Raw genomic sequence first — 16269 nt, forward strand, 5'->3', positions numbered from 1 at the left:
TTTTTCTTGTCGACACGCAGCACGATATTTTCATTTTTAATCCATAGGTGTGGCCGAGTGTCAGTATACAACAGCACTGTTGGAGTGCGAAGAGTTGCAAGCTCTTCTGTGTTACACTTCAGGAGGATGACACTCAGCGACAGATATTGGCATTTTCTGCTTCACTTAATAACCAGCTTATACTGATCTACAACCATTATCCTGTATTTGATCAGGAGAGTATCACTTAGTACCATCACTCACCCGTACATTAACCTTATGGAACGAGTTTGGAAGGCGAGGTAGATTGCGTCTGTTTATACCTATTATGAATGTCATCGCACCTATGAACACTGCTCTGGCCCATCAACGAGAGAGTTCATAGGGAACTAGTTCTGTGTTCTCAAGTTCGGTCGAGCAAGATGGCCAAGGCATGCGTTCTCCAAGTAGTATATAGGTATCCAAAGTGTACGAATGTTTTCACGAATAAGAGTTCATTGCATCTAACATGTCTGCTACAGAGGTGGACAACAACAGGTCCTTAATGCTATTCGGAGAGATATTCAGGTCAACAGATTTGTACATCTTCCAATCTTGCCATGGAGGCACGAGATAAAGTACGAGCGTGCCAATAGACAGGCAACCTTTGCTCGACGGCACGACTAGGACATATGAAACAGTTCACAACCATCGAGACTGTTATCCATATCGAGAATATTTCTCCAGCGACTTTTCCTTTTTTTCGTTTTAGTACGCGGGTAAGGACATGAGGCGTTTCAGTCTGTTCCTGACGCCGCCTGAATCGCTTTCTATGCTACTCTGGCTGGGGCGACGCGGAACAGAGTTGACTACCCCACAGCCTGTAGCATATCGTGTCGTCGCTATGCGATTCGACCGTTCTATGCAGAGATGTTAGGCATTCTTTTGTACGACTTTGTCTAAGACCTTACGGGTACAATCGAATCGTCCCGGGTCGTTCAACACCGCATCGAGCTTTGCTCTCGCCTTCTCAGAAGCTGACGGCATGATGATACGTTGCGCTGCGATTTTGGATCAGTGAACAGGCGGTTTGCGGCAACCGATGTGTAAAATAGAGTTCGCCATACGATTATATATCCTGCATGCGGGGTAACAGTGTTGTTTCAATACATATTCTTTTACAGAACTAAACTCTGGTTGATGTCTCCAACCCCAAAACGTAATTATGACATCAAAGTCTAGAATTATGCCAAAAGCCAAGTACAGTAGCAGTATTGATTGGAGTCCCAACATAAATGCAGAGACTACCTGTAGTTATGGATGCAAGAAAGGTTATTGCTTTAACGATGGCTGGGTGTGGATCAACATTTCTCCAAGGTAGCTCTTTGAGAGCTGCCGCCACCGTGAGTTTGCCTCTTGTAGATGGAACACAGCTGCAGCAGTCCATTGCCGCTAGCCTCAAGAAGTGGAATTAGTTATACCGTTTTGTCCATGGCATATTATAAGTAGACTATTGGGACTCATAACGTCATTTTAACACCCAACCAGCCAGTATACCTCGGAAGGAAGCCGTCGATTGTACCCATTGTCAAGTATTAGGGCGGGCAAACCAACGAGCGAATCCACTGGGTGTTCTATTTAGGGACGACAATTTGGTAAGCTAACATTCTAGTAACTCCTGACGGGCGAGCCAGGATATTGAGATTAAGATCCTAACCAAGAATGGGCTCGACTGTGTGGCGGCTTACGGACGACAATAGCGCACGGGGAAATAGCCTGCTCGTGAAGCTGACTAAAATCTGAGATGCTGTAAAAGTTCCCAACAAGGGAAAAGGTACACCAGAAGGCTCGGTAACCTAGTGCGTTGAGATTAACATTGATTTTTGGCGAATGGATGGATGAATGAATTGCCTCATCATATGCCGTATATGCGAGGCCAACTGGCAATATGCGAATGCAAACTATAATAGACGAGGTGTGTGATTTATGCGTTGGCGAGTGCTATGATGTGGTCTTGTTCGGTTGGTGCCCATCAATAAGCGATGCTCTACAGCCAATATTAACAATGGGTCATGATTTGAGAGGTCAATATCTCCTCCATGATGATTTTGAACCAAAGAACAGTCGCAAATGTTGGGAAAGTGCATGTATTAGCTAATTGAAGTCCGTCTATTCCCAAGTGCTCGGAAGTGCCTGAAGGAAGATCGCGGAGAGCCAGGGAGTTTAATTAGATGAATCTGACTGCGCCACAGAAAGCTTAACCGCAAGGATTCTTTGCCTGTGACGGAAACAGGGCTATCCGAGCTGGTCGTGAAATTTACTGGTTTAGAATTGTACAAGTTTGTATGTGCTTTACATTTGACCGCATCCGGGTCGCTGACAGGATCCCCGATGGATGCAGCTCGGACATTTATCTGCTATCCAGAAAGCGGCACGTCTTCCCGGCGTAGGAGCGTGCATCACCGGTTATAGCTTCACAGCAACTAAGCTTAGATTATTTCTTGAGTCTACGAAACTGTTGGCAACGCCTTTTGCATAGAATATTATGAAGCAGCCACCCGAGAAAGAAAAGCATGTTTAAATGAGGATCTGTAGGTTCTGGAAGGATGAGCGCTTGCAAATTAGCGCACGAGTTTGAAAATAGCGACGATAATGGTGGAGAGAAACGCCACAGCCATTGACCGACGGATGAGCGTCCACCAACACACAAAGCACGCAGAGAGACAACATAATGGATGTCAAAAATAAACAAGTCTCTGTTTCGAGCAAAATAGTAAAGGCCATGACAAATTTATTTTTGCGCGCAAATCCACAGTAAACTAGTACCTCGCTCGGACAAACAGTTGTCGTCCATTTCCTTCCCGTGAGTCTAAGTTTGCCGCCCGATCCGTTGTTGGACCTTTGACAGGGCCCAGTCAGCCTGATCCGTGAGCCCTTTCAAGCACGCCAGCGAGTGTGATTTTCATTTCCCCGCTAAAACAAAACATTCACAGGGTTGAAAGTTTGAGTGACGTTGACGGCTGTCTACGGTCAAAACATGTTTGTTTCTTGCATTATTCTGGGTGAAACAAAATCCTCTCGGCTGCGCCAGGCCGTGTTCACCAGGGAGGCAGAAACGCGCGCTTCTTGGGCCTGAACTGAGGCCAGACGCGGCTGCGCACGTTCACGCTTCGCAGGGCTAGCTAAGAAAAGGACGAACTTGGGCCACAGCCTCGATGGCCAAAAATAGCACGGCAGTCAGCAGCCAGTAGTCATCCGCTTACCAACGCAGCTTGGGCCTTTGACTGACTGCACTTGGCCAGACTGCAATCGGCAATCTTAGCTTCCGGGTCAGGTAGTCTAAAATCGGAGCTGTAGGTCGATGGCTTAGAGAGGCTTTTGTGGGAAGCAGCCACATGCCATCCGGAAGCAGAGTGGTCCGCCTGTTCGGATGGCAGAGATGATGCCGTCTAGTGAGAGCCTAGTGAAATTGGCATGCAGCGAGTGTTGAAGGTCGTGGAAGGGATCACCTAGTATATAACTATCTCATCGGTCATCCCATCTCAGTCAGAATATCATCATCATCGCCTCTCACTTCGACACCACCACTCAACACTCTTACTAATATCCACTTACACACACACAAACACAAACACAAGCAACGATGGCCAAGCTCACCAAGGTTCTCGCTTCCGCTCTGGCTCTGGCCGGATCTTCTGTCGCTACCTGGCCTCCCAACAGCAAGGACTGCACTACCACCGCTGCTGCTGCCGATGGCTTCCCCACTCCCAGTGCTCAACAGCTGAGATCTATCGAAGAGCATGCCGATGGTACTCTCTCGAACGCTCCTCCGCCAGCCACACTGGCCGACAGCACCCTTCAGTCACTCCAGGTCATCGCCGTCAACGAGGAATTCGAGGTTGCCTATTTCACGTCCCTTCTCCAAAACGTCACAGCTGGAGTTCCCGGCTTCGAGTCATGGAAGGGCTATGGCAAGGCTGAGCTGGAGAAGATTCTCAAGGTTATCATTGCTGTAAGTTGAGACTGGCCTTTCGAAATACGCTTTTTGCCTTGATCCATGCTAATGTTTGGTTTTTCTCCCCTGTTTAGCAAGAAGAGCTTCACGCACTCAACGCTCTCAACGCCTTGAACAAGTTCAAGAAGCTTGCTCCTCTGCCCTGCAAATACCACTTCCCGGCCACCAACATCCATGACGCCATTGCCGTTGCTGAGGCTTTCACCGCAGTGGTCCTGGGCACTCTCCAAGACGTCACCCAGGGCGCCGCCGCAGCTGGTGATGCCGGTTTCACTCGAGGCGTGGCCTCCATCATTGGTCAGGAGGGTGAGCAAAACGGCTTTTACCGCACTCTCCTCGGCGCCGTCCCCTCCGAGAAGCCATTCCTCACTACCAGCGTCGGCCCGTTTGCTTATTCGTTCCTTAACAACAACTTTATTGTTCCCAACTCGTGCCCCTTTGATGTCAACTCTCTCGGTGTCCCCATCTTCACTCAGCTCAACGTCGAGGGTGGTTCTGCCGCCCTTGCCGTCAAGCCCGATGATCAGTGGCTCAACTACAGTGCCGACCTGAGCTCCGTCAAGAACGCCGCCAAGTTCGCCAACGGCAAGGGTGATGGTCTCTTCGTCACCTACTTCAGCGGCCAGCTTCTCCCCATCAGCGTTCCCGTCAAGGACTTCAAGTGGAACGGTGGCAAGGTTTCCTTCAAGGCTTTCTTCCCCTTTGAGGAGAACATCATGTTCGGCCTGTCCCTTGCCGCTTTGACCGACGGCAGCAACTTCACCAGCCCCGATGCTGTTCCCGCTGCCACACTGGCCGCCCCTGCTATCATCAACGTCAACGACGAGTTTTAAGTCTGAAGCAGCTGGAAGCTAAAAGCACTTTGAGAACATAATGTGTAATGCCACTTGTTATTAATGGAGAATGGGGGTAAACGGTTGGGATTGTCATTTTGTCAATAGGACTGGGAGGAACAAGAATATATCCAATACAAGGGGGACTCTGGATGGGAATTTTAGGGGCGCATTTTCTTCTTTTTTTTCTAGTATTCATTCAATCAATAGACGATATCTCATTTCATCTTACCTCCACCTTGATCAATCTCACGTGCTCTAACAAAGTATACTTTGCATCATGAAAACGGTGTTGAGAGACTTGCCTGCTTGATCACAGTGAGAAACTCTGTTGTGTGGTGGTTAGCACTACTGTTTGGCTGCTACCGTCCGTTTTTTCATCCCGAGTCCACGGATTGGGTTTGGTTGTACAGCGAGATTATGTGTGCAAACAGCCATTATTGAGTGAATTGTTTACATCACTGACGAAACCGAATGAAAAAGACAAGCGAGAAAGTGAACAAAACAGTCATAGAAATTGAATCTTGGACAGTTTCTGTTAGCTTTGGCCGGGAGTTTGTCTACCGGCATCGTACGAGATGGATGACTAAGAAAATTATTATTAGTTCTGCCTTAGGCACCACTTCCCTCGCAATTTTTGTTAGCTTTTTGCTAGATTAGCTAATCAGCCATGATGCCGAGTTATGAAGCTGGGCGGCGACTCTGACGGTAGTGAGCTTGAGGAACACACAAGTTCTCACATACTCACTGAAACTCAAACGCATTGCCACAGCATCAATCGCCATTCGAACAATTCGCAGGTTACGAGTATAAAAGATCCGTCTCATGTAAAGGCCATACAGATTGGGCAACCTCTCATTGTGTGACTCCCATTGGTCCGCTTGAGCCCCGCGTGACAACCTGAGGCGCGTTGAAAAATGAGCTTCTCAAGACCGCCGTGATGAAGAAATCAATTGCTTGCGGCGCATGTCGGACGTCAAAGAGAAGAGTAAATCAACACCAAAGCCATCTCGTTCCCGCTGCGGTTTTGCGGCTCATGCTGATTCATCCAGTGCATCCATTCTGGTGGACCGCCATGCATCCGCTGCAAGGAGAGAGGGGATGAATGCATCTTCCCTCCCAAAGGCACTTCCTTCATCTTTAGGCGCTCACGGCTTGAGCGCCAGGCTCGCGCACAGTCCAGTGCTCTGCCAACAGAGACCAACATCACAACCTCGCTATTATCAGCCTCCGCAGGGCCTCAGCGTGGCAATGCGGAAGACCCCGATGAGCAGCCCAAAGTCAACCTTTGGGAGATTGACCCATTGGACTACGTGACAGATGAGGTCAAGGAGAGCTACCTGAGGTGTTCTTACAAGTGGTCCTTTCACCATATGCCTACTTTCTTCGCATCCATCCGGAATAAGACTCTAGATAGGTCTGTTGCGTGGGCGATGCTGGCCATCACAGTGCGGTTAGTTGACAATAGCCTTTTGCACCTAATACCGACATCCCGAGAGGTGAAGCTAACTTACGGCCAAGATTCTCGCAACACCCACCAGATGGCTTCTCAAGCCAGATCCAGACGAGTAACTACTTCGCCGCTCATACCAGGTCTCTTATTCTTCCATCAATAGATGAGCCGAGCCTGCAGCGGATCCAAGTTCTTCTCATGCTCACCGGCCATTCATGGGGTTCAGGTGAAGGCAGACGTGCATGGGTTTACCTTGGAATGGCCGTGAGAATGGCCCAGATCATGGGCTTGTTCGAAGACCCTCCAGTCACAACCCTGGACAGGGAAGAGTTTATCCATGGGGAAGAACGACGGCGAACGGCGTGGACCTGCTTCCTTATGGACAGCCTTTTGAGCGGCGGCAAAGGCCGCGAGCGGCTTCTATCCGCGGATAGCATGCACATCCAGCTACCTTGTGATACGAGCAACTTCATATTCGGCGAACCGGTCATCTGTCCCTACATAGAAGGCTATCGATCCGATGGCAATTCTATGATCCCACCCGGCAACCTGGGCATTGTTGCACACAGCATGGGGGTTGCAGATATTTGGGGTGCTGTTGCAAAATGGTCCTGCTCTTCACACCCGAACAACACGCCTCCTTGGCAGCCACAGTCGGAACTCCAACGTCTACTACTACGCTTAAACGCTTGGAGAGAATCGTTGCCTCCTCGTCTGCGATATGATCTATCGCTGCTGCACGCCCACAGTGTCCAGAATCAAGGACAGGCGTTTTGCTACATGCATTGCATCTACTTCATGTCTGTTATATTTCTATACCGATCCTATCTGCCTGAATTGGAGATGCACGAAGAAGCAGAGCATGAGGACGGCGATAGGAAGCAGTGGACCGAGTTTTCTTGCAGAGAACTCGCAAAAGTTGCCGACCAGGTGTGTGAAATGCTTCAGGATATCCGCGGATTCGGTCTTTTCTTTCTACGTGGCCTGGTTCCGTGGATAGGCTTTACTATCTACACCGCAGTTGGAACACTGCTCTATTTTTGGCATTTCCCCCATGTTAGTGAAGGCGACCCGCAGATTGAAAGCTGGAGACAGCGCATCATCGACGGTTGTGTTTTTCTCAAGGACATGAGGCAAGCCTGGCCCATGGCAGATACTTGGGTATGTCGCCGTTCTTCACACCAGTCCCCTGATATTCTTGCAAGCATTGCTAACCATCATCCTTTCTTAGCGCGAAACCATCAAGGCAATGCATATCTTCTATAGCAATGTCAAGTCAAAGGGCAACCAGTCCATGAGCCCGAGTGCGCGTCGAGAGATGAGAAACGCCATCATCGACTACGGCGCATTACAACCATCTCCCGTTCAAGCTGCCGATAGTGGGAGCGAGGAAGAGACTTTGGTAAATTCTTCTCCACTACCTAGTGTCCCCTCACTCACGGCCATCACTGACACATTGGATAGGTTGTTTCTGAACAGGACGAAACGAATCAGAATGAGATTAGTACAAACGATACTGAGATCAGTCCAAACGAGCCTGAGATGAGCACAAACGAGACTGAGCTTATATCTCACGAGTTTGGTGTGGTACCGCCTGCCGATTATGACCTTTTTGATACGCATTTTGATATTGACTCTACAATGGCCGCATCGTTTGCCGATGCCACCCAGGGCTTCTGGGAGGGGTATCCTGGGAATCATGTTGATATATCAGGATGGGAGGTGACGCCCTGAAAGATGATACTATTACAGCCATCCAATCACGGCGTCATTCTCATATTTGTTCACGTTCCATGTTTGCGATAAAAGGCTGTTGATTTTTTTTTTTTTTTTTTTCTCTCTTTTTTTACCATGTCTCTCTTCCTTTTCCCTGTCATTCTCATATTCCTACATGAGGTGTCAACACATGAGACCAAGACTTCAATGATAGGTGCAATCAAAGCATGAATACCCACTCCTCTACTCTATATGCAACGAACATTCAACCAGATTTACCATCATTGCTATCAAGTGATATCTAAAAAGACTTTTAACCCAAAATCGTTGCTGTGACAAATCATGACAGCTTGGAAATGAAGCCAAACCCCTCTCAGATACTAGCAGTTCGACCAGATCCGAATTGTTTCCTTACTCCCAACAAAATACTAGGCTCGCAGTAAACTTCCGGACGACGATCGAGAATTTCGACGACATCCTCGTCGTTTCATGCGAGACAAGTTGAACGAGACTCGCAACCATATCCCAAGATGATCACGTCTCGCCCAACAATTGGCCGCCATTATGTGGATATTGTTACGGAATGTAGCGAGCCTGCCGACCAGATCCCGACCTTCCCGATCAAAGTCCATGAGGGACGACGATTCTTTTACATAGTAGGGTGTAGAGATGCCAAGGCATTACGTACGGGATACCACGGACCCTTTGTTGTTGAGAAGCAGAGCCACCACAGATGGGATAATGGTGGTCACATGGGTAGTACACGCTTTTTGGAATAGTCATGGAGGGATAGCAATTGGAGTCCAGAAGCAATCGTTAACAGGCTGTATGTGCTGCAGCGGGGAATCGTGATGCTCCATCATATGGAGAAGCATTTCGCCGTCAACTCACTAGGAAGATGAGCTTGTTTCACACGGCACTAGCCCGCGGCCCGCAGAGCCGGATCTCTTCTTTCCGAATCAAAACGCCCAGGGATTTTTCGGAAGAGAGTAATGACATGACATGGGGAAGCAGCGGGGTCCCGCCGGCATACTCTATAGACCTTATGTAGAGTAATGCTACTACTAAGCAAGGCATGAGTTGATTGCATTTGTGAAGAATGTTAGGTTCCTATCCTTGAACACTTCTATCATATATACCTACTTACCTACTCATATGCGATACATGTCTATTAATATCAGCCAGATAGTCTACTGGAGAGTGTCAGTTCTCACTTCCTTCTTGTCTCCGCAACAAGGCATGGCTGGCTTGACATCATATGTAACCTTCATGAAAATCGTCCCATTGGAGGGTATAATTGTGGATATTTGATGTCGGCCTGTCGGACGCTTTTCGCTGGCCCTTCCCCATGTTGCCGGAATCCACCGAGACACACACAGCTCAGCGTGAGAAGGATGAACCAACTCCCTCCTAGCGGCAGTAGCGTAGTCCTCGTCCAAACATATTGCACCAAGCCTATCTTTTATTCGCAGTCCATAGCCAGATATCAGCACTCTGTAACTCGTAGATCATAGATAACAGTGATATGGTGTATTTATCCTATCTACAGTTGTTGCGCAGTTATCTGTCACACTCAAACACCCGACCCCGCGGCCTAAGCATCGAGGTGCGGCGTCTGCGGCGTAAGCGGCCTTGATGATCCTCTTTTCCAGAGCGACAATGTTGCAAACAATCTGGGGACAATGCAGGGTTCAGCGGCAATTGAGCCTGCCCACAAGCATTCCTTGCCATCCGTATCGTGGATATCCTGCATGAAAAAAGGCATGCGATAGTACTCCATAGTTGGATCGCTGAGCCAGGGTATGTCATTTTCATACCGAGGGCCGGATCGGATGCAACTGGTGGTTCGATATCATCTTTTTTTCGCCAAGGGTTTTGTTCAATCTGCTCACTGCATCGACAACTCAGAAAACACAACATCACCGAGATTCCGATGGCCGAAGCGTATGCGGCGTATGCGGCATCTTGATTGCAACTGTACGACCAATCGATTGGAGAAGAGGTGGGAGAATACTATGCTTGTGCAGCAAATGATAGAGTCGCGGTTAATACTAGGATTATTCTTCTGCAACATGAGCATATTTGCTCTCTTTGATGTGATATATAAGTGTCGCAATATCCAGGCATCTTCTTAATTCGAAACGATACTCATCACCAACAAAACAACCTCAGTAACATCCTCATCAAAGCCACACACCAAACGCCAAAATGGTTGCCACTATTCGTCAGTACAAGGCTGCCTGTGTTCAAGCTGAGCCAGGCTGGTTTGACCTGGAGAAGTGCGTCCAGAAAACCGTCAAGTTCATCACTGAAGCTGGCGAGAAAGGATGCAAACTGATTGCCTTCCCTGAGTTGTGTAAGTTGATCTATAAATAACAAACAACAAAATGAGGATTTTTACTAATGAATCTTAACAGGGATTCCTGGGTACGAGCTTTGAAAATCAAGCACCACTTGCCAACAGATGAAACTAATTGTCAATGATAGATACACCTACTGGGGATGGCGTGTCAACTACCAGGACTCCCTGCCCCTTCTCAAGGAGTACCACAAGAACAGTCTGCGCCCTGACTCTGATGAGATGCGCCGCATTCGATCTGCTGCCCGCAAGGCTCAGATCTATGTGTCTCTGGGCTACTCTGAGATTGAGGGTAACAGCCTTTACATTGCTCAGATTATCATTGACCCCAGTGGTGAGGTCATCAACCACCGCCGCAAGATCAAGCCCACCCACGTCGAGAAGCTTGTCTTTGGTGAGGGAACCGGCGACTCTTTGGTTAGCGTTGTCGAGACTGAGATTGGCAACCTTGGCCACCTCAACTGTTGGGAGAACGTAAGTGGCTATAGGCCTCATATCATGGCTTGGGGGTTTGACGTATTAACTCGCCCCAGATGAACCCCTTCCTCAAGGCAAATGCTTGCGCTCAATACGAGCAAGTTCACGTTGCTGCTTGGCCCGTCTACCCCCCAGCTTCTTCTCTGCAGTACCCCGATCCCTACACAAACATTTCTGAAGTCCAGTCCGAGCTGGTGACTCCCGCTTACGCCTACGAGACTGGCACTTGGACGCTTGCTCCTAGCCAGGTCGTCACTCGCGAGGGTGCCCGCATGAACTTGCCCCCTCGTCTGCGCAACGACGAGGCTGCCGTTGATGGTGAGGCCGCTGTTATCGCTAACGGCTTCGCTCGCATCTACCGCCCCGATGGTTTCCGCGCCGTCCAAGACCCTCCCAAGGACTTTGAAGGAATCTTCATTGTCGATATCGATCTCGACGAGAACCTTTTGACCAAGCGCCTGGCTGACTTTGTATGTATTCCACCTACTATGTCCAAGCTTAACAATGCACTAACTGATGACTGTGGAAAAAGGGTGGACATTACATGCGTCCTGACCTGATCCGCCTTTTGGTCGACAAGACGCCCAAGACATTCCTTGTGGACACTGACAACGTCGACCCCAAGACTTTCAAGAGCTCTCTGCAGCGCGTTGGATTGGACAAGCCCCTGCCTCCGCCAGAGGAGGAGGAGAAGAAGAAGGAATAAAATGTGATGCAGAAAGAACTAGCCTAGAATGGCTTTGTTACTATGAATAGTATAAAGAGTGTATGAATAAAATCTCATCTTGTGTTCGTATTACCGTTGTCTGGTTTCATTAAAGACATGAATTGAGTGCGCCCCGCCATAAAGATACGAAAGATCTTTACGGAAGTGTGACAAGCTGATTTGAATATGCTGATTATTCATTGACCAAGTATAATGTACGCATATGAAATTACAATGTGAGATAAGCTGCAGGAGTGGGGATTCGGTTGGAATTGAAAAGATGATTCTCGTTCTAGGGTAGTTATGAGACATTCTCTAAATGCCTGTGATGCATTCTGACGCGACGAGCTCATATGTTCGTGCACTCTTACGCACCTCTCTTAGCCCTTTCTGATAATAAAATGGCTTCTAGATTCGCTCAGTCTGTTATAAGACTCCAACTTGGCGTTGCTTACATAGTTGAGTGAATACCCGCGGTATACCTAAACACAACATGGGCTCGGCTTACTATACAGTATCATACACGTATTTCGTACTTCTTCATGTCATGCGCACAATCTTGATGTACCCCCACATACAGCATTTCAGAAAACTCGGCACTTGTCTAGGATTGGCACCGTGAGTGGCTATTGGAGATAAAGTAGGGGAAACATCCGCCCTGGGACTGGAGATGAAGCGGAGAAATCCGCCTGGTGCTCCCTTAGTATCCCGGTAACTGGAAAGTTATTAGTAACCAAAGCTATCCATGGAATAATATTTTCCCGACCGTTTGCCGGTCGCTCACTCGCTTGTTCGCGTGTGAGTTGCTGAGAGCGAGCTCTAATTATTAGTATGGGGATGGGCAGCAGATGCCTGTAGTTTCTCACACCTTCGCCCTTGAAGAACCGTCATGGTGCTCACCAGCGGCGACATGATTTCATTGTGCCCTGAGCGAATTGTCAAATGATTTGGCGCTATCCTGACATCCATTGTGGCAATTTTTTCGGCATCCGTTCAAGGACGCGCTCGTGGGACCCGGAAACTTATCGCCGAAGACAGCTGGAGCCGGACTGACTTGACTTGTCGCCTGCCAAGAGATCTTTCTTCGTCCAGATGGATGAACCGCCGGCCGGAGGCGCAGGGACTTCAGCTCCCAAGTCCTCGAGGAAGAGGAGACACTCGTATACGCGTGTTGCATGGTGAGCCGGGCTTTATCTTCACTATCGGCGTTAACCTTAGTAACACCCTCCAGTGATGAATGCCAGCGACGCAAGACAAAATGCAGCGGAGAGAGGCCTTGCAAAGCCTGCAAGGAGAGCAACCATGCCTGCCTCTATGACCGCACGACACGGTTTCGAGCTCGCAATCGTACCTCGTAAGCCATAGCCCCAGTCATCTCGTCTCTATCATGACCAATGTAGAGTACCGTATCTTACCCAAATTAGAAACACTACGGAAAGCCAAGGCTCTGCTGCAAATACGCAGACCCAGGGTTCTGCAGAGGCCATCCTAGGACAGAATGCGTCAGGAGCTTCTAATGCTGCCACTCCTCCTGCCCCTCCCTCAAAGGCGAATGGATTGCTTAGCTCAGACTACTATCTTCAGCTTGCCGAGAGACTTTTGACCGCAGCAAAGCCTACATCAAACCAGAAGGCAAAGAGCCAAGGCCCATATGAGGGAGTACCTGTGACATATCTCTTAGAGAAGCTTCTCGTTCATCGGGCAAGCAAAGCTACAGGAAACGTGTTGGCCTTTGTCGACAATGATCGCTGGCTCAGCATCATTGCATTTTATGAAGAAGAGATTGGCGTTCAGTATCCCTTCCTCAATCTCGAAGAGTTAAAGCGCCGAATCACGGAAATTGATAATACACAGAACATGAAAGATGAGCAATCGCCCTCTGACACTAGGCCTAGCCGTAGCCAGGTCGAGAACATTGCGATACATATCCTGGCCATCATTTCCATCTTCGCCGATGCGCGTGCGATTGGCATAGCAAATCCATGGGTTGAAGAAGTATATGCAGCAACAGTGGCAAGGACTCAACTTCAAAGTACTGTCGATGCCGCCGATCTCTGTCTTCTTATTCTTGCCGTAAGTTCAGAATGAACCCAGGGATTGTGACGAATTGTTACGTTGTCTAACCACACGGTGTCTGAAACAGGCCATGTTCTTCTTTCACAGTGATCGAGAAGTCCTTGCCTGGAGAGGGATTGGTAACGTTCTCCGGCTTCTTCAAGAAAATGGCTCTCGGAACTCGGGAGACCTGAGTCTTCATGTGGGGAGCCAGATTGCATCACCTGGGGAAAAGTTATACTGGTGTGTCTATACACTTGATCGACGTTGGAGCTTTGGAACAGATTTGCCATTCGCCGTTCATGATACTGAGATCGACCGACATCCTATGCTAGATGTAAGTTCGAATCCTTCACCTGCCATAATACTTACAGCCTCACTCATCCTTTTTCTCCCTGTAGAACGACTCGCCATCGTCATCCTACGTGATGAGCATGGTATCTTATTGTCGAATATCCTCAGATGTGAGAAAATGGCTACTGGAGCCAATATCCGGCTCCGCATCCGACATGACTCGTGATTTCCTTGATTTTCGCGTGGTTCAATGGAAGCGTAATTTACCGATCAAACTTCATTACGACGGCTCCAAAAAGTATGATCCAGCAAGGGTCGATCGCGGAGAGTATAGGATTCGTCTCCTCCTCTACCTGAGAGCCAACCAAATGAGGATTATCATACATAGAACGTCGGCAAACCGCCTCGCATCCAATAATCTCGACCCATCTACAGTTAATGTCTTGGCTGAAGTGTCTCACGACACCATTCGGACTCTAGTCCGACTAGCCGATGAAACGGACATCTATCACGCACAGCATAAAACATACAACCATTTCCTTGAATCTGCTCTCTCATCGATGCTACTTGTCTTGGGGAGCATCAACGATGATGCCAATCGAGCTTCGTGCCTTCAAGATGCCTTTGATGCCGTGGAGCTGATCCAGCGACTCTCACTGACCTCGCCCGTTTCGCAACGTCTCTTGGAACGATTGCGTAACATACACGAGGCTATGGACAGTTTCCGAGCCAGAGGTAGCAGAGCAACGTCGCAGATTTCCTCGAGTTTTGATGCACAAAATCCATATAGCCCTGATCGATCCATGGCGTTTGGAAGACTTGACGTAGATCAGAGCCAGGGCAATGGCTCAAGGACCAACATGGACTTGGCGCGGTCATCTGATCAGTCATTGGCAATTTCGTCATTGACTGGCCGTGACGTGGGTGATAGAGATCATCAACCACGCGGTATCATGGGATATTCTTTGGATAACAACCAGTCAATGGCCTCGCCATCTCAGTCTTACCCACAAACATCGTCCGCCGACATTGCGACTCTTTCAACAGACATGTCGCACTCGAGACGTGGATTTGACATGTCTGGCTCTATTCTTAATCTGGCTCAGGACCTGCCCTTTATGAATTTTCCTGAACTGGGCCAATTTCTGGATGACAACCCAGTTAGTTTTACATTTTAGAGATGGGGATGGGCGCAAAGCGAAACCGGCATTCTTAGAGAGGAACTTGTTGATTTTTTTGATAATTATATACGATACCGTTGATATCTACTGAATTATAATGATATTACTCGCTCGCACGCAGTAGTTTTCCGATTGTTGGAGAAATGCTTCACATAATGATTTGTTTGCTGTATCACAAAGGTGCACAAGGTGCCACTCCTATTCCTTGCAACGGCGATGAGCTCGCTCTCGCCTCTCAACGCACCAACTCAACAGCTGGCACGGAGAATCCTTCCTTAGAAGAGACGCGGTCATGCGACTGAAGCCGCAATTCCTATGGACAACCAAGCTGCTCTGTATCTGGTAGCGCCTTCAGCAGATGCAGTGGAGGGTGCACCCTCGCATTCGGCTTCCAGAGTACCCTTGCCTCTTACCTCTCGCGTGATCTTTTTTCTCTGAAATGGGGACTGCAGTAGGTGCTTCGGCCGGATTATTCCCCGCAACTCGACTTCTGGTCTCTGCTGGGGTGGTTTCGATACTCGGCACGGCTATTCGGTCGGCGGCTAAGTAAGATCGGCTAGAAGGATGATTGTATGCAACTAGAAGCAGAGGAGTTATTATTAGTGGTCATCCTGTCAATGGGTATTTTGTAAAGAGTGAAAAAGGCCAAGGGAGGAGGGGCTTGTATTTGTATCTGCATATACCTCGACATATGCTTTAAATGTTGGAAGCTGTTGAAACCACCAGATAATGTGTAAACATTTAGTTGAACCCAAGAGCAAAGATAATCGAGCCTAAAAGACTCCGTACATTCTTATGATACTTGAAGTATTAACCCCTTGTGTAAGCTTGTCATAAGCATATACAATGTGATTCCGGCTGCGTTCAAGACTGTTAGCAGAGTACCTGTTTCCGAGAGCCTGTTTCCGAGAGCAAGGTTGTTTCCGAGAGCGTGTACCTGTTAAGGGTTAGGAACACAAGAAGATTACTACCCAGTAGCTGCAAGTGAGATAGAGCCTGGTAGTGAGATCACATCAACCTACCATTGAAAGCATCTATATCTTACTTACGCCCAACGCGATACGGAATGAAAATGCAAATATCTTCGAAGTGTGGGTTACTATCTTAAAGGATATGCTAACCAGTTAACTTCTTCGAAATTACTCTACCGAGAAGCGATGAGCATCAAAACGCTTTGATTGCTGCAACGATATACCGAAGTAAACTCGTTCTGTTTGCTTGT

At 48.4% G+C, this 16269-nt stretch overlaps 4 protein-coding genes across 4 annotated transcripts; all 4 read left to right on the plus strand.

The window, feature by feature from the left end:
- Positions 1–3601: 3601 nt before the first annotated feature.
- T069G_04543 (uncharacterized protein) lies at positions 3602–4806 on the plus strand (the record flags this gene model as incomplete). The annotated part of the gene is made up of 2 exons (XM_056171753.1): positions 3602–3970; positions 4048–4806. The coding sequence occupies 2 exons, from the start codon at positions 3602–3604 to the stop codon at positions 4804–4806; spliced, it is 1128 nt and encodes a 375-aa protein (XP_056028611.1).
- Positions 4807–5746: 940 nt separating this feature from the next.
- On the plus strand, positions 5747–7993 carry T069G_04544 (fungal specific transcription factor domain-containing protein; the record flags this gene model as incomplete). Its single annotated transcript, XM_056171754.1, has 5 exons — positions 5747–5794; positions 5859–6259; positions 6328–7420; positions 7491–7661; positions 7724–7993. 5 exons carry the CDS (start codon positions 5747–5749, stop codon positions 7991–7993), a joined length of 1983 nt encoding a protein of 660 aa, XP_056028612.1.
- Positions 7994–10183: 2190 nt separating this feature from the next.
- Positions 10184–11517, plus strand: T069G_04545 (carbon-nitrogen hydrolase domain-containing protein; the record flags this gene model as incomplete). The annotated part of the gene is made up of 5 exons (XM_056171755.1): positions 10184–10331; positions 10393–10402; positions 10463–10808; positions 10868–11281; positions 11344–11517. 5 exons carry the CDS (start codon positions 10184–10186, stop codon positions 11515–11517), a joined length of 1092 nt encoding a protein of 363 aa, XP_056028613.1.
- A 1092-nt stretch (positions 11518–12609) lies between these two features.
- On the plus strand, positions 12610–15044 carry T069G_04546 (fungal zn(2)-Cys(6) binuclear cluster domain-containing protein; the record flags this gene model as incomplete). Its single annotated transcript, XM_056171756.1, has 6 exons — positions 12610–12695; positions 12749–12871; positions 12942–13590; positions 13661–13909; positions 13974–14614; positions 14657–15044. The coding sequence occupies 6 exons, from the start codon at positions 12610–12612 to the stop codon at positions 15042–15044; spliced, it is 2136 nt and encodes a 711-aa protein (XP_056028614.1).
- Positions 15045–16269: the final 1225 nt, after the last annotated feature.

Source organism: Trichoderma breve, chromosome 3 (assembly GCF_028502605.1).
Source record: "Trichoderma breve strain T069 chromosome 3, whole genome shotgun sequence".
In the NCBI taxonomy this organism is placed as follows: domain Eukaryota; kingdom Fungi; phylum Ascomycota; class Sordariomycetes; order Hypocreales; family Hypocreaceae; genus Trichoderma; species Trichoderma breve.